The 25,442-nt window shown below is 39.4% G+C and overlaps 1 protein-coding gene and 1 long non-coding RNA gene across 3 annotated transcripts in view; both read left to right on the forward strand.

Annotated features, from left to right (window-relative positions):
• The window catches only part of pam (peptidylglycine alpha-amidating monooxygenase), a 96,411-nt gene that overhangs the window by 59,655 nt on the left and 11,314 nt on the right, over window positions 1-25,442 (forward strand). For both annotated transcript variants that reach the window (XM_034120229.1, XM_034120228.1), the window contains 7 exons: window positions 10,531-10,660; window positions 13,499-13,615; window positions 13,754-13,826; window positions 18,379-18,589; window positions 19,975-20,178; window positions 22,899-23,014; window positions 23,125-23,221. In XM_034120229.1, coding sequence (XP_033976120.1) covers window positions 10,531-10,660; window positions 13,499-13,615; window positions 13,754-13,826; window positions 18,379-18,589; window positions 19,975-20,178; window positions 22,899-23,014; window positions 23,125-23,221 — 948 coding nt within the window. The remainder of the gene's footprint in view (window positions 1-10,530; window positions 10,661-13,498; window positions 13,616-13,753; window positions 13,827-18,378; window positions 18,590-19,974; window positions 20,179-22,898; window positions 23,015-23,124; window positions 23,222-25,442) is intronic.
• Window positions 5,873-7,792, forward strand: LOC117474447. The gene is made up of 3 exons (XR_004555099.1): window positions 5,873-5,928; window positions 6,959-7,036; window positions 7,733-7,792. It is a non-coding gene; the product is annotated as an uncharacterized LOC117474447 (long non-coding RNA).

A 25,442-nucleotide genomic window follows, 5' to 3' on the forward strand; every position in this document is an offset into this window, starting at 1 on the left:
GCTGGCCCTCTGTGAATTTACAGCAGGACCACCAATCAGCTCCTGCCTTCACCTCGCAGAGACAAGCTTCTTTCATTTAACCCTTCACATTCAAACAGAAACTGAATAGGCAGATTCGAAGGATTTATTTCTTTGGAAATGTTTTTTTTTTTTTTTTTTTCAATGTTTTTAAATATTATTTTGTAGAATATCTTAGGCCCTCAAAGAGGGCCCTGACGGCTCGCCACTGGTCAATTTTTATTTTACGCATAGTACATGATATGATAAGGGTTGCAATAATATGTCCTCTTTAACCTGTTACGCACCATCCCCCCGGTACCGGGCGGATAAACACGTCATTTGCAGGAAACAACGTCTAAGGAATCTTAATATTTAATAAACTATGAATGTTTTATATCCATGTAACGGGAAGAAACTCAGCTAACTGATCTTTTTAATTTTTTTTTCCAAAAAAAACCCACAATGCTAACACTCAGCCTCTGAATTAGCCACGAGCGAAAAAAATGTAACCTATCACTGCACCTAAACTCACTCATAACTCCCTTATTACTTATCCTAGATGCACAGCCAACCACTCGTTTTGGGTCTCCTGGAGACACAGAATCGTTTGGTGCCCACCTCAACACTCAGTGATAAACATTTGCGACGCCATAAACGAAAGCGTACATCATAACATGTGGAGCTAGGTAGCTAGAAACGCTAACATGGCTTACCTTGGTCAAAACTGGTCTTCAATGGCATTAAAACGATAAAAAAATGATGCTGCAGTTAATCCATAGGTTAATCCAATGTGTCTGTGTACTCTTTGAAATTATTTCTGATAATCCATAAGCAATCAAACTGCTTTTTCGTTTCCAAATGTCAGAGCGAGAGATTGGTCCACTCTGATGCAAAATTACATGCGCGCAGCCCCCACCTTTTCCCTTCACAACGTGTGTGTGTGGGGGCCTCCCCCTTCGATTCTATTGGCTCTAACGGTCAGAAAGAGGTGTCAACCATCCAAATCGAGCAAGGGGGGCCAGAGATATGGAAAAAAAACAATTTTCCCCCAAATCACCTCAGAGGTGGGGTGGTTTTGGCTAAACCTCTCTAAAAAGGTCAAATGTCACTTGTTTTGCATCAATCTTGATACAGGGTACTTATTATATGTTGTACTTTGGATTCCTAAAGCTTTTAGTCTACTAACCCATCATCCAAGGGTAGTTTTCACTATCTGTAAAAAAAGAATTTTTGGACGGACACTATAATTTACAGTTTTTTTACTGTGTGTGTGTGTGTGTGTGTGTGTGTGTGTGTGTGTGTGTGTGTGTGTGTGTGTGTGCACTTGTTTTCATGACAAATAAGGACAATTTTATGATAACACACCTTCACTATCAGGACACTTGGAAAAATGAGGACATTTTTGGCGTCCTCATTTTTCTGAACTCACTACAGTGTTTTAAACTCCCCCAAATACCCCTACACCAAATATCTTCAACGTCCTAAAATATCACAATTTCATGACATGAAGTGTGTGAGTGTGTTTATGGATTTTGCTCATCTATGAATACGCCAACTAGTGGTCACTTCTGGAACTTAACACACTTTTCACACACTTTAGTCACGTGACTAAAAAGGTCCTCATAAATCTCATATTTTTCAGGTTCAAACACACTCCAATGTTTTAAGCTGGTTTTAGTATTACTGCAATATATATGTATTTCCATGGACTCAGAGACAACTAAAATCATCAACAATTAATTACTGCTGATTTTAGTCACCTGCCTTATAATCTAGAGAACGAGTTATTCCATCATTACTTTTATTTACATCGAATAGCCAGATAAGCTAATGTTAGCTTATTAGCTTAACGTAGCTAACCGCATGCAAAGGACCCCTGCCACATGGAAGATTCTCTCGACAGAACTGGAAGGATTACACACTAAATTGAGGTAATTCATTACTTTTTCTAAGATGTTGTTACTGACGAGTAACAAGATATTATTTTAAAATGTGAATTGTAACAGTGGTTTCCAATTTAACACCAAATTGATAGATATTCAGTAGACCTAGTAAGTAATGTTATTTGTGGAGCTTACCGTGTTTTAGTAATTTTATAACAGTATTTACCTTTGAAGACGCTTTGTCTGTGCTCTTGTAACATTATTTGTTGAGGTGTTAAAGTAACTTGAAGTTACACAATTCTAATTGCAGTTGCCCAGGGTTTGCACTGAACAGTTAGCTTATCAAGCTAATGGGATCCTGCATTAGTGAGAACATGAGTTATTAAGTTATGATTAAAGAATAAATAATACCATTTTATAAAACATAATTGATACAAATAAATTAGAAATGTATTTTCTATTTGTTCTTGTTGACTTTTTGTCATTCTTCCATGTAGATGTTTGCTAATTAAATGGCGAGTGTAGAGTGTGTGTGTTACATCGTCCTCATATTGTTGGGTAGCAGATATTGTACAGTTCAAACTATTTCTATAGAGTCTTGAGTTACAAGCCCAGATCCTCATGTGAATTGTTTTTACTAAAATGTGTGTCCCCTACATGAAAAGTCAATGGATTTCTGACACGTTATTGTTGTATTTTAAAATGCAGAAACTGAGTGACATGATCCCGGCTCAGCCTTTAGCTGACTCTGAAAGGAGCCAGAGATCCACCTCATCCTTCCAACAGGTAATTAAGCCTTGTGTTGTGTTTGAAAGCTGTTACCCTTCATGGTGTTCGCGGGTCAATTTTGACCCATGATTTATCTCAGTCCAAAACACTCACAAATAATGACTATCATCCAATATTGTTTTAACTACATCATAACTAACTTCTAATGCATTCATAACCATACAATCCTGTTGTAATGTTATTGTATGGCCCCAAAACACATTACACAACATATTGCACACGTTCAGGTTCAAGTGTTAGTGTACATATTCTTTGTGAAAGGTCAAGTTCCCGTGGGGGGAGGGGGGCCAGAGGGATGGGAGACCAGGTGCATGTTGCGAAAAAAAATATTGTTACAGTGGATGAAGGGGGTGGGGTGTCTAAAGTCAAAGATGAATCTTGATTGGGCCAAATTTGACCCCGAGTCACCCACAACAATTCTGCTCGGTCTAACCAGACCCGAACACCAAATTATACACTTATTTTTTAGAGAACTTCAGACTTGGCTAAAATTGTCAAAATCAGTTTTGTAGTGTTTATATAGCTGTTGTAGAGGATATCATGATGCCTTGTTCCGATAAAAAAACTAGATCGTAGTTATTATATAATTTGAATTTGAAACGGGTCACGGGAGACCCGAACACAACATAAGGGTTAATTAAACATTTACTGTAGACTATTTCTATACAAGGTAAATTCATATCTCAATCAAGTCCAATGCCTACATAAAATGCCTTTTTACCTAATTAAAATTAATATATTGTTTAATAAATGTAGAATCTCAATATAACTGTTACTTGTTTCTAAATATCATAGTAGAAAGATATACCCCTACCATTTGATAGCTGTATCTACCTCTTATAACATGAAAATGATCTTTATTGCCCCTAAATTCTGTGTTTTTTCTCCTTTTGCCAATGTGTTTTCCAATTGAACCTAATGTGTATCAGTTTACATGATCTAATTAATAGGGAAGTAGATCCATACTTATTACTATGGGGGTTTCAGGTTTTTTTAACAACAACAGCACACCTCAGAAGTCAGGAATGCTGACTTTATGTAACTTCAGTCGTCATGTCCTCATTTTGTTTTAGGTTGTGTAGTCATGATGTGCTTTAGAGGGCGTCCCCATATGGTACAACCCAACGAGTTTAGAGTGTGTGTGTGTTACATCGTACTCATATTGTTGGATAGTAGATATCGTCTTTAGGTTGTGTAGTCATGATGTGTTTCAGAGAACGTCCCCATATGGTACAACCCAACGAGTGTAGAGTGTGTGTGTGTTACATCGTCCTCATATTGTTGGGTAGTAGATATCGTCTTTAGTCTGTGTAGTCATGATGTGTTTTGGTGGACGTCCCCATTTGGTACAACCCAACGAGTGTAGAGAGTGTGTGTTTCATCGTCCTCATATTGTTGTGTAGCAGATATTGTACAGTTCAAACTATTTCTATAGAGTCTTGAGTTACAAGCCCAGATCCTCATGTGAATTGTTTTTACTAAAATCTGTGTCCCCTACATGAAAAGTCAATTGGTTTCTGACACGTTATTGTTGTATTTTAAATTGCAGAAACTGAGTGACATGATCGCGGCTCAGCCTTTAGCTGACTCTGAAGCAAGCCAGAGATACACCTCATCCTTCCAACAGGTAATTAAGCCTTGTGTTGTGTTTGAAAGCTGTTACCCTTCATGGTGTTCACGGGTCAATTTTGACCCATGATTTATCTCAGTCCAAAACACTCACAAATAATGACTATCATCCAATATTGTTTTAACTACATCATAACTAACTTCTAATGCATTCATAACCATACAATCCTGTTGTAATGTTATTGTATGGCCCCAAAACACATTACACAACATATTGCACACGTTCAGGTTCAAGTGTTAGTGTACATATTCTTTGTGAAAGGTCAAGTTCCCGTGGGGGGAGGGGGGCCAGAGGGATGGGAGACCAGGTGCATGTTGCGCAAAAAATATTGTTACAGTGGATGAAGGGGGTGGGGTGTCTAAAGTCAAAGATGAATCTTGATTGGGCCAAATTTGACCCCGAGTCACCCACAACAATTCTGCTCGGTCTAACCAGACCCGAACACCAAATTATACACTTATTTTTTAGAGACCTTCAGACTTGGCTAAAATTGTCAAAATCAGTTTTGTAGTGTTTATATAGCTGTTGTGGAGGATATCATGATGCCTTGTTCCGATAAAAAAACTAGATCGTAGTTATTATATAATTTGAATTTGAAACGGGTCACGGGAGACCCGAACACAACATAAGGGTTAATTAAACATTTACTGTAGACTATTTCTATGCAAGGTAAATTCATATCTCAATCAAGTCCAATGCCTACATAAAATGCCTTTTTACCTAATTAAAATTAATATATTGTTTAATAAATGTAGAATCTCAATATAACTGTTACTTGTTTCTAAATATCATAGTAGAAAGATATACCCCTACCATTTGATAGCAGTAACTACCTCTTAAAACATGAAAATGATCTTTATTGCCCCTAAATTCTGTGTGTTTTCTCCTTTTGCCAATGTGTTTTCCAATTGAACCTAATGTGTATCAGTTTACATGATCTAATTAATAGGGAAGTAGATCCATACTTATTACTATGGGGGTTTCAGGTTTTTTTAACAACAACAGCACACCTCAGAAGTCAGGAATGCTGACTTTATGTAACTTCAGTCGTCATGTCCTCATTTTGTTTTAGGTTGGGTAGTCATGATGTGTTTTAGAGGGCGTTCCCATATGGTACAACCCAACGAGTGTAGAGTGTGTGTGTGTTACATCGTCCTCATATTGTTGGATAGTAGATATCGTCTTTAGGTTGGGTAGTCATGATGTGTTTCAGAGGATGTCCCCATATGGTACAACCCAACGAGTGTAGAGTGTGTGTGTGTTACATCGTCCTCATATTGTTGGATAGCAGATATCGTCTTTAGGTTGGGTAGTCATGATGTGTTTTGGTGGACGTCCCCATTTGCTACAACCCAACGAGTGTAGAGTGTGCGTGTTTCATCGTCCTCATATTGTTGTGTAGCAGATATTGTACAGTTCAAACTATTTCTATAGAGTCTTGAGTTACAAGCCCAGATCCTCATGTGAATTGTTTTTACTAAAATCTGTGTCCCCTACATGAAAGGTCAATGGATTTCTGACACGTTATTGTTGTATTTTAAATTGCAGAAACTGAATGACATGATCGCGGCTCAGCCTTTAGCTGACTCTGAAAGGAGCCAGAGATCCACCTCATCCTTCCAACAGGTAATTAAACATTTACTCTAGACTATTTCTATACAAGGTACATTCATGTCTCAATCAAGTCCAATGCCTACATATAATGCCTTTTATCTGCATTAACACAAAGGTGTTGTGAAAAAACGTTCACAATGTCAAGACTGACTGTTGTTTCTAAATACCATAGTGGAAAGATATACCCCTACCATTTGATAGCAGTAACTACCTCTTAAAACATGAAAATGATCTTTATTGCCCCTAAATTCTGTGTGTTTTCTCCTTTTGCCAATGTGTTTTCCAATTTAACCTAATGTGTATCAGTTTCCATGATCTAATTAATAGGGAAGTAGAATCATACTTATTACTATGGGGGTTTCAGGTTTTTTTAACAACATCAACACACCTCAGAAGTCAGGAACACTGACTTTATGTAACTTCAGTCGTCATGTCCTCATTTTGTTTTAGGTTGTGTAGTCATGATGTGTTTTAGAGGACGTCCCCATATGGTACAACCCAACGAGTGTAGAATGTGTGTGTTACATCGTACTCATATTGTTGGATAGCAGATATCGTCTTTAGGTTGTGTAGTCATGATGTGTTTCAGAGGACGTCCCCATATGGTACAACCCAACGAGTTTAGAGTGTGTGTGTGTTACATCGTCCTCATATTGTTGGATAGCAGATATCGTCTTTAGGTTGTGTAGTCATGATGTGTTTCAGAGGACGTCCCCATATGGTACAACCCAACGAGTTTAGAGTGTGTGTGTGTTACATCGTCCTCATATTGTTGGATAGCAGATATCGTCTTTAGGTTGTGTAGTCATGATGTGTTTCAGAGGACGTCCCCATTTGGTACAACCCAACGAGTGTAGAGTGTGTGTGTGTTACATCGTCCTCATATTGTGGGCTAGCAGATATTGTACAGTTCAAACTATTTCTATAGAGTCTTGAGTTACAAGCCCAGATCCTCATGTGAATTGTTTTTACTAAAATCTGTGTCCCCTACATGAAAAGTCAATTGGTTTCTGACACGTTATTGTTGTATTTTAAATTGCAGAAACTGAGTGACATGATCGCGGCTCAGCCTTTAGCTGACTCTGAAGCGAGCCAGAGATCCACCTCATCCTTCCAACAGGTAATTAAACATTTACTGTAGACTATTTCTATACAAGGTACATTCATGTCTCAATCAAGTCCAATGCCTACATAAAATGCCTGTTTACCTCATTACAATTAATATATTGTTTAATAAATGTTGAATCTCAATATAACTGTTACTTGTTTCTAAATATCATAGTAGAAAGATATACCCCTACCATTTGATAGCAGTAACTACCTCTTATAACATGAAAATTATCTTTATTGCCCCTAAATTCTGTGTTTTTTCTCCTTTTGCCAATGTGTTTTCCAATTGAACCTAATGTGCATCAGTTTACATGATCTAATTAATAGGGAAGTAGATCCATACTTATTACTATGGGGGTTTCAGGTTTTTTTAACAACAACAGCACACCTCAGAAGTCAGGAACACTGACTTTATGTAACTTCAGTCGTCATGTCCTCATTTTGTTTTAGGTTCTGTAGTCATGATGTGCTTTAGAGGACGTCCCCATATGGTACAACCCAACGAGTGTAGAGTGTGTGTGTTACATCGTCCTCATATTGTTGGGTAGCAGATATTGTACAGTTCAAACTATTTCTATATTGGAACCCAAATAACACACTATTTGATCTAAATATACTTATGGTGAAAACAATTATTAAGTCTTGCTTTCGAAGGAATGGCAGTATGTGCTTTTATCATGCATTATATTCTAATTTATCCTTTCAGATTCACAGAAGAACACAACACTTCACTTCAACAAAGCTTCCTCAAAGTGCTCCAATGGAATGCTAGGTAAATAAGCATTTTGTATTTACATTACTCTATTAGAAAAATGTATTGATCTTAACTGGATTTCTAAAGGACATTTCTAGTTTTTTGTACAACTAATGCACTTTACAGTACATGCCAACATATACCCATTCACATGCAAATGTATGCCAACACTTTTACCATTCATACACTGATCACAGAGGCCATCATTCACACACATTTGATGATGCTATCATTTAACTACAAACTATAATTTGTTCTATCATATCCCACATTTATCACTTTAACAGAGCAATTTCTCAAATACATTGTGTCTTGTTTCCATTTATGACAGCTGGGAAGATGAAAGCAAGTGGACAGGTGACGAAGTGAAGGCTACTGAGCGGCATTTGTATCCTTAACAAGCTGCAGAGTACCAGGTAAAAAGGACTGTGACTCCTGTCTCAAGGCAGAGCCAGTTGCTCTGAAAGACAGGGACTGGGTTGCCATCAAATATTACATTCACAACAGAATCATGGCATTAAAAAGGAAGATGAATACATAGGACTAGAACATGCCAACTTGGTCTGAGGTACAATTTTACTTTAAAATAATAGTTGTTTCTTCATTCCCTGCAGTTTTATTGGTAGGGATTTAATAATCAGCCTAACCTCAGACATCTTGTGTTAATGTGTGTACTTGGCTTGGTTTTGATATTATCTTGTTTTCCTTGAATTATTTAATTAGTTTTGTTCTTGTACAAGCATGTCACATAAGCTTGACTGTAGCTGCCAAATGTTAATATGTTGACATGTATCCATGAGGGATTTTAATGTGTTTTCCAACCCCCCTCTCGTGGTCACTTTCAGCCAACAGAAATTGTGTTTTTGACGATTATTTACAGTTATGCCATCATTTCTTTCATAAATAAGGTTTGAGATGATAGGTTAATACTATGTTCTGTCTCAACAAATAATATAACTAGTACTTCAAAAGATTGTTACTTCCATCATTATTTCCCAAGTTTTCACCATTGATTTGTTCTTGCCCACAAGTTGTTTGATGTGGTCTTTCAACTATTAAGAAATTATTTGGAGTGGGGGCTACTTGTAACATGTCTCATTTATGGTAACTTTGGTAAACTATATTAAACGTTGTAAGTTATTTAGACTGGTTAACTAAACATAGTGTACACTTGTCATGTTTTGTGCTTTTTACAAGAAAAACACTAAAGAGAAAGTTGCTCATAACTTTCAAACATGCCATATCTACTTCACTGCCTCACACAATGGAGGATAGGGGCTAAAGTTTCTGGGTTGTGGGTGGTCTATTCTGGGTGTAAAAAATGGTTATTTTACAATTTATATGACCAAATAATTGGTTGTTAGGTTCTAAGTCGACAAACAATGTTTTTAAGTTGTTGCTATTAGTCTTTCTCATAACAGGCAAATGATGAACCCAACTCTGGCAACAATAATACTCAGACATGTTTTTTAGTTAAAAAGCACTACATTTTGGAAAGTTGACATAATCCTGTGACTTTTAGTTGACTAAGAATTATTTAATCAAAGGCAGCGCCTGTCACCATGGTTCCATCTTTATGCAACATGAATCAAGCATAATAGAATACATTTGATTTATATAGCACACTTTAAAGACAACGTCATCTCAATGTGCTTATAGAGTATATCCTTATATACAATATCCTTATTGTTAGGTAAAGGAATAGTCATGAGGGCACCCTCTTTTAATTTCATATTTGCTCCTATTCTGGTTTATACTTCAATTTATATATTTTGCCAGCAATTCATTAAATGTAGAAACAAATAAAGTGTTTCATCCTTTTTTTCACATAAACGTTTATTAGAGAATTTGTAAATTGAAAAACATTAAGACTTTAAGAGTAAACTGACCACAATTAAATGCTATATACCTTTTTAACTTAGCTTTTTTATGTTTCTGGACTGCTCAGTTTTAATATGTTGTATCAACAAGTTAATATGAATAGACTTTTTGTGTCAGAGGTTACCTGACTGGCGAACATGAGTAATTATTTAATGTTGAAGTTTTAGTTTTTTAATGTACACCGATCCTTCTTATGCAGATATTTCAATCATAAGTAATAAAGGCATAGTTGCAAATACAGACTCTATTTTGTGTATTACTGGGTCTCCATAAGTCCCTTAAACTTGAAAATGTAGTGTGTATCTATGGGGTCACAATTCATATAAACATGAAATATCAGTGTGTGTTGCTAAGGGGCTCATAAGTCACATAAACCTGTTCATGTCCTCATAAGTAGTATTAAAATCAGGTTTCCGCAAAATATAGCATTAGACAAAATCTCAATAGATGGATGTCTTCCAGGAAGCATGGATATGAAATGCTGTGATTCCCAGGTCCCTAGGACCTTTGGAAAGGCATGTCCCAATTTGTCACGTTTTTTTCACACGTCCTGATATATCCTATAAACACGTATGTGTGTGTGTGTGTGTGTGTGTGTGTGTGTGTGTGTGTGTGTGTGTGTGTGTGTGTGTGTGTGTGTGTGTGTGTGTGTGTGTGTGTGTGTGTGTGTGTGTGTGTGTGTGTGTGTGTGTGTGGTGTTGTGGTGTGGGTGTGTGTGTGTGTGTTGTGTGTGTGTGTGTGTGTGTGTGTGTGTGTGTGTGTGTGTGTGTGTGTGTGTGTGTGTGTGTGTGTGTGTGTGTGTGTGTGTGTGTGTGTGTGTGTGTGTGTGTGTGTGTGTGTGTGTGTGTGTGTGTGTGTGTGTTTTATAGACTACCACTTGGAGCAGGTGGGAGGCTGGCCCCTGGATTCTCTGCAGGTGGGTCAGGTGTCAGGACTGGCCCTCGACTCAGATTCTAACCTGGTGATTTTCCACAGAGGGGACCATCACTGGGGGGCAGAGTAAGTCACTTTCACTTTTTGATATACATATTTTTCTGTTCATAGATGACTTCTGTCAGTCCTAAACCTCATACCTTAATGTTTATAATTAGAGAGAGAGAGCTCACTACCACCACCATGTTCAGCTTTCCATCAATGGACATGTAATCCATCACAGGCAGACAGATGTGCTTTATATTATATCCCACATTTCCCCCATGTTAAGGCCTGTAGCCAATGTAGGGCGAAGGTACCTCAAAATGTGCTTTTAGACAGTGACTGCCAGTCTTGCCAGGACCTATACTGCAGACAAAAATGACTAAAATAATAAGATCTTAAAGGTTACCTATTATGCTATATTCAGGGATGCAAACTTGTCACCTTTCGGCAAAATTCGCCGTTTTCAATCCAAAATAGGTCGTTTGTGTGATTCATGTAGATCTGCAATAAAAATATTTTCGGGGTATGGGGGGGGTCTGGGACCCGGAGTAATCTGCGGCCGCGAGCTGTTATGTGCCATCATGACACGCATGGTGTTCTTTTTTTATATATTATAATGAAGCGCGAGCTGTGTGCTCGAGTCTTCCTGCCTGTCAGCTCTGCTCATGGATGTATAATAAGGCTCTGCTGCTCCGGGATGAGGGTCTAGCTTCAGCAGCTACATTACCTACGGTGCGTTCGTTAATATTAACTGTGCGGTCCGGAGTCACTGTGGCACAGACTGGACCGCTGGTGAACAGCTGTTAGAACGGGCCGTTCAGAGCAGAGCTCCCTGTCGGAGCGGCAGAGCGTGATGTGCACTGAAAAGTTTTTCTGTCGCAATATTATTTAATGAATCGTTGAGCTAGCTAACTAGCATACATTTTCACTATCTGCTAACGTTAGCTTTAGCCTTCGTTTTCAAATAGTTTTTTTCATAGGCTATAAACGGAGGTGGTATAAGTATATATCTTGTACTTGAGTAAAAGTAGAAGCACTGAGATCTTGTACTAGAGTAAAAGTAGAAGTACTCAGATCTTGTACTTGAGTAAAAGTAGAAGTACTCAGGTCTTGTACTCGAGTAAAAGTAGAAGTACTCAGGTCTTGTACTTGAGTAAAAGTAGAAGGAGTCAGATCTTGTACTTGAGTAAAAGTAGAAGGAGTCAGATCTTGTACTTGAATTAAAGTAGAAGTACTCAGGTCTTGTACTTGAGTAAAAGTAGAAGTGCCAGAGTGTAGGAATACTCTGTTACAGTAAAAGTCCTGCATTCAAAATGTTCCTCAAGTAAAAGTAGAAAAGTATTCTCATCAAAATATAGTTAAAGGAGCGACAGTAAAAGTAGTCATTGTGCAGATTGGTCCATTTCAGAATAATATATATGATATGTTTTATAATGATTGATCATCAAAGTGTTCTCAAAGCTGGTAAAGGTGCAGCTAGTTTGAATGACTTTGTATACTGCAGGGTAGCTTGTGAATTTACTCCAGGTGGAACTAAAGTCTGATTTAACACTTGATTATATTTCACATCATTAATCCACATCTGTAAAGTAACTAAAGGTATTAAATACATGTAGTGGAGTCAAGTACACAATTTACCTCTGAACTGTAGAGGAGCAGAAGAACAAAGTAGCAAAACATTGAAATACTTAAATAAAGTACAAGTATCTCAAAATTGTACCCAAGTATAGTACTTGAGTTTATGAACTTAGTTACTTTACACCACTGGCTATAAATATAGAAAGACTAAGCCTTGCACAGAGGCATGAAAATACATTTTCAAAATGCTCAACAGTGCTGCCAAAATTATAAACTGACTGCTACACAATTAAAATAAATGCTTTTATACATTTCTATTAGATGTGACTCCTTGGCGTTTCTGTTATTATTAACTGCTTTAGTTGTTCTGACTGCTAAAATCCTCTGTTATTCCTCATTTTAAAGCCGATATTCCGTGGGGTCGGGGGGCTCGGATCCTTGTCACCTTTTTCATACCTGATGAGTTTGCATCCCTGTATATTTGAGCAATATATTATAGGGCCATATCTATACAAAACATGTCTCTGAAGTGTTTTTCTCAAAATACCCATATTATATCACCCATTGTAGCTTCCCTCATACCCCTCCATTTCAGCCCTGTTACTAAAGTGCTGATTCTGGGTCTGGCCCTTTAAATGTAACCAAGCTGCTGCTGGCCACGCCCCTTTGGAGCATCCACATGCAAGCAGTGAGCTCTGTGAAGAGAATGCTGTCTACCAGCAGAAACTCAGCTAAACGCTGCCGTGATTAAACGCCATATTATGTTCCAAACCACATCAAGCATTATTTCTGAAACAGTATGGAGCTCAAACGCTTTCTCTCTCGCAGGTTTACCACAAGGACAGTACCTTTTATATCCGGCTTCTTTACACATACTTTCTCCAGTACAGCGTTAGCTCTGAGTGTTAGCGGTGCTTGCTAATGTAAACACAGACCATATTACTTCCAAAACACATCGGGCATTTGTTTCTGATAGCGACGTTTCTGAAAAGGGACAATAGGGACGTGGGCGGAACGTTTCCAGGAGTTCAACGTAAAGCCAGCCCACATTTTAGTAATGATGTCAAGTTCTCAACAAATCTGGATCAGTTCCGTTGTACCCCCGTTTTAAGAGATTTAGGTAAGGAGGAAAAGAGAGAGGGTTTTATTTTCTGACACTTTGTGAGTCTCCTTACACACCAGGGACACATATTTTTGTATAAAAGACATCAAAAAGTGCATTTTGCATAATAGGTGACCTTTAATGTTGAATAACACACTGTCATAGCAATTATACATTAATTGGTTCACAAATTGCCTTTGCTACTGGTCTGCTTAGAAACACAAAACCGTTTGTTCCAGCTCTTTTAACAGCCAGGCTAGATACCAGCAGAGGTCCGTGGGTCCTATTCAGCAGTCCACTATCTTGGTTGTGGACCCAACCAAAGGCACCATCTTGAAGGCTTCTGGCAGAGACATGTGAGTCATTGTTTTCTCTATGATGATGAATGAAGGCAAGTGATGAGTATGAACAGGCAACCATGTACAGTATATTTGGTACTTCCTGCATTAAACCTGAGTCAGAACTTGCATTGATTCACATCTCTGATGTTGCAGGTTCTACTTGCCTCACGGAATAACTACAGACAAGAATAATAACTACTGGGTCACAGATGTGGCTCTTCATCAGGTAATGTGCAAGATTTATTTGAGCCCAACTTACTAAGTTCCATTCGTAAATCATTTATGATTTGTATTGATAATTGAATGTACTACATATGAACTGTTTTAAAAAAATTGAGGGAAATCTCTGGTCATTCCCATCCGACTATATTTCCTCTACAGTTCGTAATGATTATCTGCTAATGGTGAACTAATCACTTACACATAATCATTTACATTTGGAAATGATTTACAAATAATTGTTACATAAACGAAAATGTTCAGCGAGCGTCATTAAAGGTCACCTATTATGCGATATTTCAACAATATATTATAGGGCCATATCTATACAAAACATGTCCCTGTAGTGTTTTGCTCAAAATACCAAACAGATCACCCATTTTAGCATGCCTCATACCCCTCTATTTCAGCCCTGTTACTAACCTGTTAGGCCCCAAGCCTGTTTTTCAGGTCTCAGGCTCGAAAATGACATTTCCAGAACAAATGACCATAACTACACTTCTAAAAGGGGAAAATTAATAATCTTTTTTCTCAAAGTAATGATAAACCTGTGAGTTGGATGTAGAAAAGTCAGAATCAATATAGATGTTTTTTATTTTAAAGAAAATTCAGATTGAACATAGTAAAAAACTGTAAATTATAGTGTCCGTCCAAAAATTCTTTTTTACTTATAGTGAAAACTACCCTTGGGTGATGGGTTAGTAGACTAAAAGCTTTAGGAATCCAAAGTACAACATATAATAAGTACCCTGTATCAAGATTGATGCTAAACAAGTGACATTTGACCTTTTTAGAGAGGTTTAGCAAAAAAAACTCCACCTCTGGGGCCATTTGGGTGGAAATAGGCGTTTTTGGCGTTTCTCTGGAACCCATTGGTCGATTTTGATGATTGACATCTTTTTTTAACTGCTAGAGCCAATGGAATCGAGGGAAAGTTCCACATACACACACAGGTTACCAAATAAGGAGTGAGAGTGACGCATAGCCAAAACCGGAGCTGCAACACACTCTGGTGGCTACCATTAGCAGCTAATTTGTATTCTCTGATTTTTGCACAAAAATTGAATTATGGATTATCAATCATTTTTTCAAAGTGACAGACGCGTTTTTTCTCGTTTTTTCTCGTTTTAATGCCATTGAACACGACTTTTGATCAGAATAACAGCTAAGGTGTTTTGCTACCTAAAGCTACGTCGTGTGTTGTCTCTATTTGCTTCCCCTGTCACGAGTTCTGATCGTTCAGTGATGATCCTTATATTTCTATAATCTGTGGACTCTCAGGATGTTAGCTAAGATTGTTTGTGCAGATCCAAGAAGTATATCGATCGGTATAGCTAGAGTTCTGTGCTAACGGCGTTAAGATTGTTTTGCATAGGGCTAATTCAGAGGCTCAGCGTTAGCCTTGTGTTTTTTTTTGCAAAAAAAAAAAAATCTTCAGTTAGCTGAGTTTCTTCCCGTTACATGGATATGAAACATTCATAGTTTATTAAATCTTAAGAACCCCTCAGACACTGTTGCTTGCAGATGTTGTGGTTTTGGACCCGTCAGGCTAAAGTGCTGATTCTGGGTCTGGCCCTTTAAATGTAACTGAGCTGCTGCTGCTGGCCACGCCCCTTTGGAGCTGCTGCTGGCCACGCCCTTTTGGAGCGTCCGCATGCAAGCAGTGAGCTCTGTGAAGAGAAGGCTGTCTACCAGCAGAAACTCAGCTAAACACTGCCGTGATTAAACGCCATATTATGTTCCAAACCACATCAAGCATTATTTCTGAAACAGTATGGAGCTGAAACGCTTTCTCTCTCGCGGGTTTACCACAAGGACAGTACTTTTTGCGATGCGGGTGGGGATGGATAGGAGGTTGGCTTCTGATGAGCGGAGGCAGCGGGAAGGGGTGTGGTGGTGCAGCAGGTCTGTGAGGTAGGGGGGGAACTGGTTGTTGAGGGCTTTGTGAGTAATCAGGAGGACTTTGAAGTCGATTCTTTGACGAACGGGGAGCCAGTGGAGGTTCTGGAGGACGGGAGTGATGTAGTCTCGGGAGCGGGTGTGGGTGAGGAGGCGGGCAGCAGAGTTCTGGATATGTTGAAGTTTATTGAGGAGGTTGGATGGTATGCCATAGAGCAGGGGTGCCCAACCAGTTGATCGATCGCGAGATGTGTCTAAAAATAGACCAACAATATTCTGTTTTATCGTTAATAACATAATCTTCCTGTGCCAGAATAATGCACTTGAACGCATCAAAGCTTTGTGATTGGCGTGACCCCATGTGTCGGGCCGTGGCTGGTGGGCAGCGGGCACTTGTTCGCTGACGTTGTTCGTGGCAACAGGAGTGACAGTCCGCACACACACAAGACCGCAATTATGGCAGAAGCAAAAAAGCCAAAAATATATAATTTTCACTCCAAGTGGGAGGATGATTATTTTTTTGTCTATTCATATTCAAAGTCCATCTGTCTCATCTGCAATGCGAGCGTGGCTTTACCGAAGAAGGGTAATTTAGAGCGTCATTTTAAAACAGTGCACAAACGCTATGAGACGGTATTCCCTCCTAATTCTGCCCTACGCTCCCAAAAGGTGAGGGACCTGAAAGGACATTTAAATGCACAGCAGTCCATTTTCACCAGGCCCAACAACAAAAGCAAGGCTGCTACCATAGCTAGTTAACAAAGTCGCTTGACAGAAGGGAGGAGGGGGAAGGGGCTTTGGGGGGTTCTAAGAGGGTGGAAAAGATGGAAAATAATTTTTTGGGATTGGAATAGGAAGAATGGATCTTATCTTGAAAGAAAGTGCTTTTTGCCTGAGAGATCGAAGCAGAGAAAGAGGAGAGGAGAGCTAGGTTAGGAGGTCGTCATGGTGTTTGGATTTCCACCATTTCCGCTCAGCTGCCCGAAGGATGGTTCTATTAGCAAGCAGTGCGTCATTTAGCCAGGGAGCAGGAGGTGACTGACGAGCCTGTCGAGATGTGAGAGGACAGAGAGAGTCCAGAGAGGATGAAAGAGTAGAGAGGAGAGTTTCTGCAGCAGAGTTTGGAGGCAGGAGTTGGAACGAGTCAGACGAAGGGAGGGCTGAGAGCACCGATGAGGTCAAAGTAGAGGGGGAGAGGGAACGAAGGTTACGGCGGACAGGTGCAGAATTAGAAGAGATTAGTTTGTTATGTTTGGAAAGGGGTAGAGCGAATGAAATGAAAAAGTGATCGGATGTGTGAAGTGGGTTTACAGAGAGGTTAGAAGTAGTGCAGTTCCTTGAGAATATGAGATCGAGGACATTGCCAGCTTTATGCGTTGGTGGGGATGGAGACAGTGAGAAAGCAAAGGCGGTTAAAAGAGATGTTAGTTCAGATATCTTCCCTGTCTGGAGGTTGAAGTCTCCGAGAAGTACAGTGGGAGGGCCAGTTTCAGGGATGTGTGAGAGGAGATTATCTAATTCCTCCAAGAAGTCCCCCAAGGCGCCTGGTGGACGGTAGAGAACAACAATGGTTAATTGTATAGGATGGGTTACTGTGACGGCATGGAATTCAAAGGTGGAAGGAGTGAAGTTAGGTAGCTTGAAGAGGGAAATGCTCCTTTTGGGAGAGAGCAGGAGACAAGTGCCACCTCCTCTGCCTGTGGGTCTGGGTGTATGGGAGAAGGAATATGCTGTGGAGAGAGCTGCTGGGGTGGATGTGTTGGATGGTGTAATCCAGGTCTCAGTGAGAGCAAGGAAATCCAGAGACTGCAGGGAAGCGTAGCCAAACATTGCGTCACCATTAAAGCAGTTAATAAAATAAAGAAAGTGGCCTATTATCCAGGGGAGATGTGATTAGTGAGTAAACAAACGGTAAAGGAAAGAAAACTTGAAGCACATTTGATCATCTTAAATAACTTATAATCACAACGGGAACAGTTCGCAGAGCTGTCATTGGATGAGATCAGTCCAGCCTGTGCGTCACGCCTCTTTTAAACATCACTGTTGCCGGAAATACATCCCCGGAGGATACATCAGTGTATCCTCAGTTATAGCTCCTCCAGAGAGCCTCCTCTCCTCTCCTCTACATCAGTGTATCCTCGGTTATAGCTCCTCCAGAGAGCCTTCTCTCTCCTCTCCTCTCCTCTACATCAGTGTATCCTCGGTTATAGCTCCTCCAGAGAGCCTTCTCTCTCCTCTCCTCTACATCAGTGTATCCTCGGTTATAGCTCCTCCAGAGAGCCTCCTCTCTCCTCTCCTCTCCTCTACATCAGTGTATCCTCAGTTATAGCTCCTCCAGAGAGCCTTCTCTCTCCTCTCCTCTCCTCTACATCAGTGTATCCTCAGTTATAGCTCCTCCAGAGAGCCTCCTCTCTCCTCTCCTCTCCTCTACATCAGTGTATCCTCGGTTATAGCTCCTCCAGAGAGCCTCCTCCTGCATCTAGTCCCTTATTCAAAGTAATCTTAGCAGGGGAAAGGCAGAATAAAACACAATCAAGTATTCAACTACCATACACTAAGAGTCATTCGTAAGCAGAAGGTCTATATTCAGAATAGATTGAACACACAGATTTAATCTATGCATACATAATGAACCTGGAACCCTTCTGTACACTCACCAGGTGGTAAAGGTGAGCAGCGATGGTAGAGATAGAACAGTGCTGGCATTAGGAGAGGCTTTCACACCAGGCAGTGACAGCAGCCACTTCTGCCAGCCCACCGACGTGGCTGTGGACGGAGACACTGGAAACATCTTTGTGTCTGATGGCTACTGCAACGCCAGGATCCTCAAGTTCTCTGCTGATGGCCGATACTTGTCTGAGTGGGGTGCAGGTAGGAAACTGGCTCAACATTGTAGACAGTTCAAACATAGCAAAACAGTTGAACTTGTGGATGGAGCACAGGGACACAGCACAGGGAATCACACTCTCAAGTTGTATCCGCCCATACACATAGCACAGAGGCACAGCAGCCGCTTCTCCTTCCTATTCACTTAGCCCACAATACATTTGAAAAATGAGAACATCTGAGCCTCCTTCCATCCACAGATCATTTTCACAGCTAGACACAACAGCTCATTTGATTCGATAGAAACATTTGTTCCTTCAACATTAAGACACAACAGAGTACAACAGCCCCAATAGCTGGCTGTAATTACAAACAAAACAAAAAAAGTTTTCAATAAAGAAGGCTCATTTACTGACATTTACCTGAGCAAAATTCACCACGTTTAAAACAAGACATTAAGAGTAACATTTGGGCTCCTACACACATATTCACCCATAGTGCTAAATATTTTAAAGCAGGGTTTTGATAGATGATTACAATTTTGTATTAACAAAATTAAATACAATTTAAACAAACATTTAGAGTTTCTCTTTAAGTAAGCTTATAAATTAAATGCAGAGCATTTATTGCAAGGCTTATTTCAGCGTGTAATGTGTTTTTATGTAACGTATACACAAATGTAACACAACTATTGCATCAAGCATCACCAACAACACACACCATTCTAAATCATAGCTGGCAGGAAAGCTTCCAAATGCAAACCCAGTTTTTTAGTTCTAATGAATTGCAGTCCTTTGACGAGAATCGAGGGAGAGATGAGATGTCCAATGAATAAGTGAAGCTGTTGATCATAAGCATAAACATGCTGTAAAACTCAAGAAGACAAGAAACAAATCTCGTCCAGTACTCTTAAAATGCCTGCTGCTTCAGAAATGTTCTAAATTCCAAAGTTTTAATAACTTCAGAAGATTCTATGTTTACTTGAGGACCGATCTAAAGGAGTCAAGAGTTCAACAGTTTGGTGATTGAGTTTGAACTTTAAGAGTACAGGCTCCATCAGTCCGTATGGTGTTTGCTTGGGCAAGAAACTGAACCCAAAATTACTCCGGAAGCCATAGACATGCATGTTAGTTTGTGTGAATGTGTGTTAGTTGATGATGAGCCATTTTGCGCCTTGTTTGGTTTTGTGTCTCTCGAAGCAATGTGTGACAGGGTCTAAGTGTCTGGCTCAGAAAAATCATGGACTGCTGTGGTCCCCAAAAAAGTGACCACTACTTAACCGAGCTTTGTGAAACGTGACCTCACTCCACTGTTTTCAACCGGTTCCCCCTGTGAATCAGTTTATGAGAATTGTAAGAACAAACCTCACTGAAAAAAGTAAGAGAAGTGTAAGGTATGGATACTTTTCTTTGTTTGTTTTTTTGCTAAAGGCTCATCAGACAGGAGGAGGCGCATACCATTCCGGATCCCCCACAGCCTGGTGTTCCTCCCCGACAGACAGGAAGTCTGTGTGGCTGACAGGGAGAACGGACGCATCCAGTGCTTCATAGCCCAAACTGGAGAGTTTGTTAAGGAAATCAAGAAAGAGGAGTTTGGGGGGGAGGTGTTTGCCATCACGTATAGCCCTGCTGGAGGTGAGATCATGAACACTCATCACACCTTCATTTCCTGTTGCTCAGTTGTAATGCCCAAACTGTGGCCTGTACTAGAAGCCATATTTGGGGTAAGCGAGGTAACTTCATGTTTAAATCTGGGTTCAGAACACTGAGAATCAGTCTTCAAGTTCACCACTGAGAGTAAGCACAGCCTTATTAAGACAATGATAAACTGGCACTATTACAACTTTTAATGTGAACAATCCATCTAATCTTGTTTGCCTGATGTTTGACATATTGGCGAGAAAGCAGAAATCATTTTGATTTTTTTTACAAGTATCTATAAGATAATTTTGTAGGAAAACCTTATCATATGAAATAGGGATGTAACGATACACTCAACTCACGATACGATTCACGATTTTAAGTTCACGATACGATTTTCTCACGATTTCTTTTTTTTTTAACCTGTTAAGCCCTGAGCCTGTTTTTCAGGTCTCAGGCTCGAAAATGACATTCCCAGAACAAATGACCATATCTTCCCTTCTAAAAGGGTTAAATTAATAATCTTTTTTCTCAAAGTAATGATAAACCTGTGAGTTGGATGTAGAAAAGTCAGAATCAATATAGATGTTTTTTATTTTAAAGAAAATTCAGATTTTACATAGTAAAAAACTGTAAATTATAGTGTCCGTCCAAAAATTCTTTTTTACTTATAGTGAAAACTACCCTTGGATGATGGTAAGGTAGACTAAAAGCTTTAGGAATCCAAAGTACAACATATAATAAGTACCCTGTATCAAGATTGATGCAAAACAAGTGACATTTTACATTTTTTAGAGAGATTTAGCAAAAAACACTCCACCTCCGAGGTGATTTGGGTGGAAATGGGTTTTTTTCCATATCTCTGGAACCCATTGGTCGATTTTGATGGTTGACACCTCTTTCTGACCGTACACTTTTTCAGTTTTTCCTTCGGATAAATACTTCATTATTTGTAAATGTATTTTCCTAAAGCAAGACATATTTGCATGTGCATCCAACATATAGTTGTGAACCCTCTTTTTTTACATGTGCAATCTCTTAACTTTTTGTATCTTAAAGGTGGGGTAGGTAAGTTTGAGAAACCGGCTCGAGATACTTTTTGTTATATTCCATGGAATGCTCTTAACATCCCGATAGCAATGAATATCTTAAGTGCTTTGACAAAAAATCCATAAAAAAAATTCATCTGTGGAAGCCGTAGTACTGTAAAAAGCACGACCAATCATTTTAGCCGGCCCGGCTAAAATAACTGGATGGCCTACCTGCCTGTCAGCCTTCCATCTGTGCACAAACTTACGTATCTCGTGCCCTCATTGGTCATGTGCGCGTTCGTGTGTGTTGGAGGAGGGGCTCTGTAAGGAAGTAGCAGATTTCTTCCGGCTGTGTATTTTCAAATTCTAGCACACTCGAGCTGGTTTCTCCAAAATTACCTACCCCACCTTTAAGAGTGTGATTTGCTTAACCCAATACCTGTACGATCCTAAACTGCCATCCATTTTTTGTCAAAGAAACCTTTTGCCATGGTGGGGAAGACATGATTACAGTAGCTTTACATGAAATGTACAATGTGTCATCTACACTTAATAAACAGCAGCATAATGTATAAGTTGTACATTATCTTTAGCCGGAAAGTTGACACAAGAAGTGATATTTAACTCCTTGAGGCAATGTCAGATATTTATGAACTTGAAAGTTGTGTTTGCCGACCTTTATTAACACCACTATAGCTGGAAATCCTGCAAAATGACGTGCAGGTTCATGTTTTATTTAAAATGTATCATGTTGCTGTGCCCTACATAAATCATGTCAACAAATGGTCTCCTGTCCTCGCATCTATAAACCTGTTCATTGTCTGATACAATGCGTATGCATGGTATCAGTGAGACAAGGTGCCTGTGAAGAACAAGAGAGAAGGATACTAACAAACAGGTCCCACTACAGGAAAAGTCTCGGGACCCTGTTTACTTCTGGTCGGACAACCAGACTACAGTACAGCTAACTTCCTCAGGCTGAGAGTCAGCCACTCCTCCTCCACACTCCATATGTTATAGCTAATGTGCATTAACAAGGCAGAAATATTAATTCAGGGGTTTGTTAGCAAATTGAACTAACTGTGACAAGTTTTGCCTGCATATCATTTCAGTAGCCTTATCCTAACTGTATAAGGACCCTCACTTCCTGATATCACTGTATCACACCTGGATGTGAAAGCTGATAAAACAACCCAGAAATTTGCTCGCCCTCACACCTCATGCTTTTTAGGAAGAGGTTTTATCACAGCTACTTTAAAAGACTGTGGTACATACAGTAGTACTTGGTCTGTGAAAAGTTGCATTGTGTCTTGCTGTGTTCTGAAGGTGATTTTATAAGTGTTATTAAAAAACAGATTACATACAAATCTGCAGGATCATTTTGTTGATGTGTGTGTGTGTGTGTGTGTGTGTGTGTGTGTGTGTGTGTGTGTGTGTGTGTGTGTGTGTGTGTGTGTGTGTGTGTGTGTGTGTGTGTGTGTGTGTGTGTGTGTGTGTGTGTGTGTGTGTGTGTGTGTGTGTGTGTGTGTGTGTGTGTGTGTGTGTGTGTGTGTGTGTGTGTGTGTGTGTGTGTGTGTGTGTGTGTGTGTGTGTGTGTGTGTGTGTGTGTGTGTGTGTGTGTGTGTGTGTGTGTGTGTGTGTGTGTGTGTGTGTGTGTGTGTGTGTGTGTGTGTGTGTGTATAGATGGCTTGATTTTCGCAGTAAATGGGGAATCTCCGTTTGGCTCAGCTCCACTTCGAGGTTTTGTAATTGATTATTCCACCCTGGATATTTTGGATATCTTCAAACCAGAGGAAAAGGTAATGATACACACAGTTACACAGTGTACTGAACCTAGAGGTTTGGGATGTGATGCGTCATTTTTGTTGCTCTAACTTTTGCATTAATCTGTATTTTCTTTCATTAACAGGAGTTTAAAATGCCTCACGACATGGTTGAAAGAGGAGATGGCTGCGTGTTTGTCGGGGATGCAGGCAGTAAATCAGTCTTCAAGTTCACCACTGAGAGTAAGCACAGCCTTATTAGGACAATGATAAACTGGCACTATTACAACTTCTAATGTGAACAATCCATCTAATCTTGTTTGCCTGATGTTTGACATATTGGCGAGAAAGCAGAAATCATTTTGATTTTTTTTACAAGTATCTATAAGGTAATTTTGTAGGAAAACCTTATCATATGAAATAGGGATGTAACGATACACTCAACTCACGATACGATTCACGATTTTAAGTTCACGATACGATTTTCTCACGATTTCTTTTTTTTTTAACCTGTTAAGCCCTGAGCCTGTTTTTCAGGTCTCAGGCTCGAAAATGACATTCCCAGAACAAATGACCATATCTTCCCTTCTAAAAGGGTTAAATTAATAATCTTTTTTCTCAAAGTAATGATAAACCTGTGAGTTGGATGTAGAAAAGTCAGAATCAATATAGATGTTTTTTATTTTAAAGAAAATCCAGATTTTACATAGTAAAAAACTGTAAATTATAGTGTCCGTCCAACAATTATTTTTTACTTATAGTGAAAACTACCCTTGGATGATGGTAAGGTAGACTAAAAGCTTTAGGAATCCAAAGTACAACATATAAGTACCCTGTATCAAGATTGATGCAAAACAAGTGACATTTGACCTTTTTAGAGAGGTTTAGCCAAAAACACTCTACCTCTGAGGTGATTTGGGTGGAAATGTTTTTTTTTCCATATCTCTGGAACCCATTGGTCGATTTTGATGGTTGACACCTCTTTCTGACCGTTAGAGCCAATAGAATCGAAGGGGGAGTCCCCCACACACACTCATTGTGAAACAAAAAGGTGAGGGCTTTGCGCATGTAATTTTGCATTAGAGTGAAGCTACACTCTAGCTCTGACATCTAGAAACGGAAAAGCATGGATTATCCGTCTCATTGCTCATGGATTATCAGAAATCATTTCAAAGGGACACAGACACATTGGATTAACCTATGGATTAACTTCAGCAGCGTTTTTATCGTTTTAATGCCATTGAAGACCACTTTGGAGAGACTACAGAGCCAAGGTAACCTTGTTAGCATTTTTAGCTACCTAGCGTCAAATGTTTTGATGTCTGTTTTTGCTTATAACATCGCAATTTCATATAATTCAGTGATAATGAGGGTACCCATCGATTCTGTGTCACCTCACGATGTGAAACGATGTCATGGATGTGGAGAAAAGATAAATAATAAGGTTTTGTGAGTGATTTTCGGTGCAGTAATCTGTTAGCATTTTTCGCTCGTTGCTAATTCAGAGGCTCAGTGTTAGCATTGTGGGTTTTCTTTTGAAAACAAAATAAACATGATCAGTTCGATGAGTTTCTTCCCGTTACATGGATATAAAACATTCATAGTTTATTAAATGAGCATACCCTCAGACACTGTTTCCTGTAAAATGTTGCGGCAGTGCCCCGGTACCGGGGTCTCTCGGGCTTAACAGGTTAACAGAATGAGCTGCGGACAAATTATGATTGAAAAATATTTCTGTATTTATATAAACTGTACAAAACAACGTACATGTTCTCATCAAAAGTGCAACTAAAACTGTAAACTGTGCAACTGTATTTTATCTTAACCTGTTAAACCCCATGCCCCCGTAAAACTGTGTCTCAGGGCTTCTTAACATTTAACAACCTATTAATGTGTCCGACCCACTTAACAGGGAGAAACTCAGCTAACTGACGATATGAACAATTTTTACCTAAACAAAACACAACTCTAACGCTGAGCGTCTGAATTAGCACTAAGCGAAAGAGTGCTAACACACTTAGCACATAACTCACGGTAGCAATTCAATGGCATTAAAACGCATATAAACGCTGCTGAAGGTTAATCCAATGTCTCTGTGTCACTTTGAAATGATTACTGATAATCCATCATAACATTTATGTCAATAAACATACTTTTCATATAGAGTGTAACATAGCTTCCGGTTTTGGGCCTGCTGGCTGCGCATCACTCTCATTCACCAATGGTAATGTTTAGATGGATTTAGGAACTTCCCCTCGATTCTATTGGCTCTAACGGTTCAAAAGAGGTGTCAATCACCAAAAACGACCAATGGGTTCCAGAGATATGGCAAGTACACCCAAATGACGCCAGAGGTGGGTTTTTCTTTCTAAACCTCTCTAAAAAGGTCACATTTCACTTGTTTTGCATCAATCTTGATACAGGCAACTTATTATATGTTATAGTTTGGAATCCTAAAGCTTTT

This window comes from Trematomus bernacchii, unplaced genomic scaffold (genome assembly GCF_902827165.1).
Source record: "Trematomus bernacchii unplaced genomic scaffold, fTreBer1.1, whole genome shotgun sequence".
Taxonomy (NCBI): domain Eukaryota; kingdom Metazoa; phylum Chordata; class Actinopteri; order Perciformes; family Nototheniidae; genus Trematomus; species Trematomus bernacchii.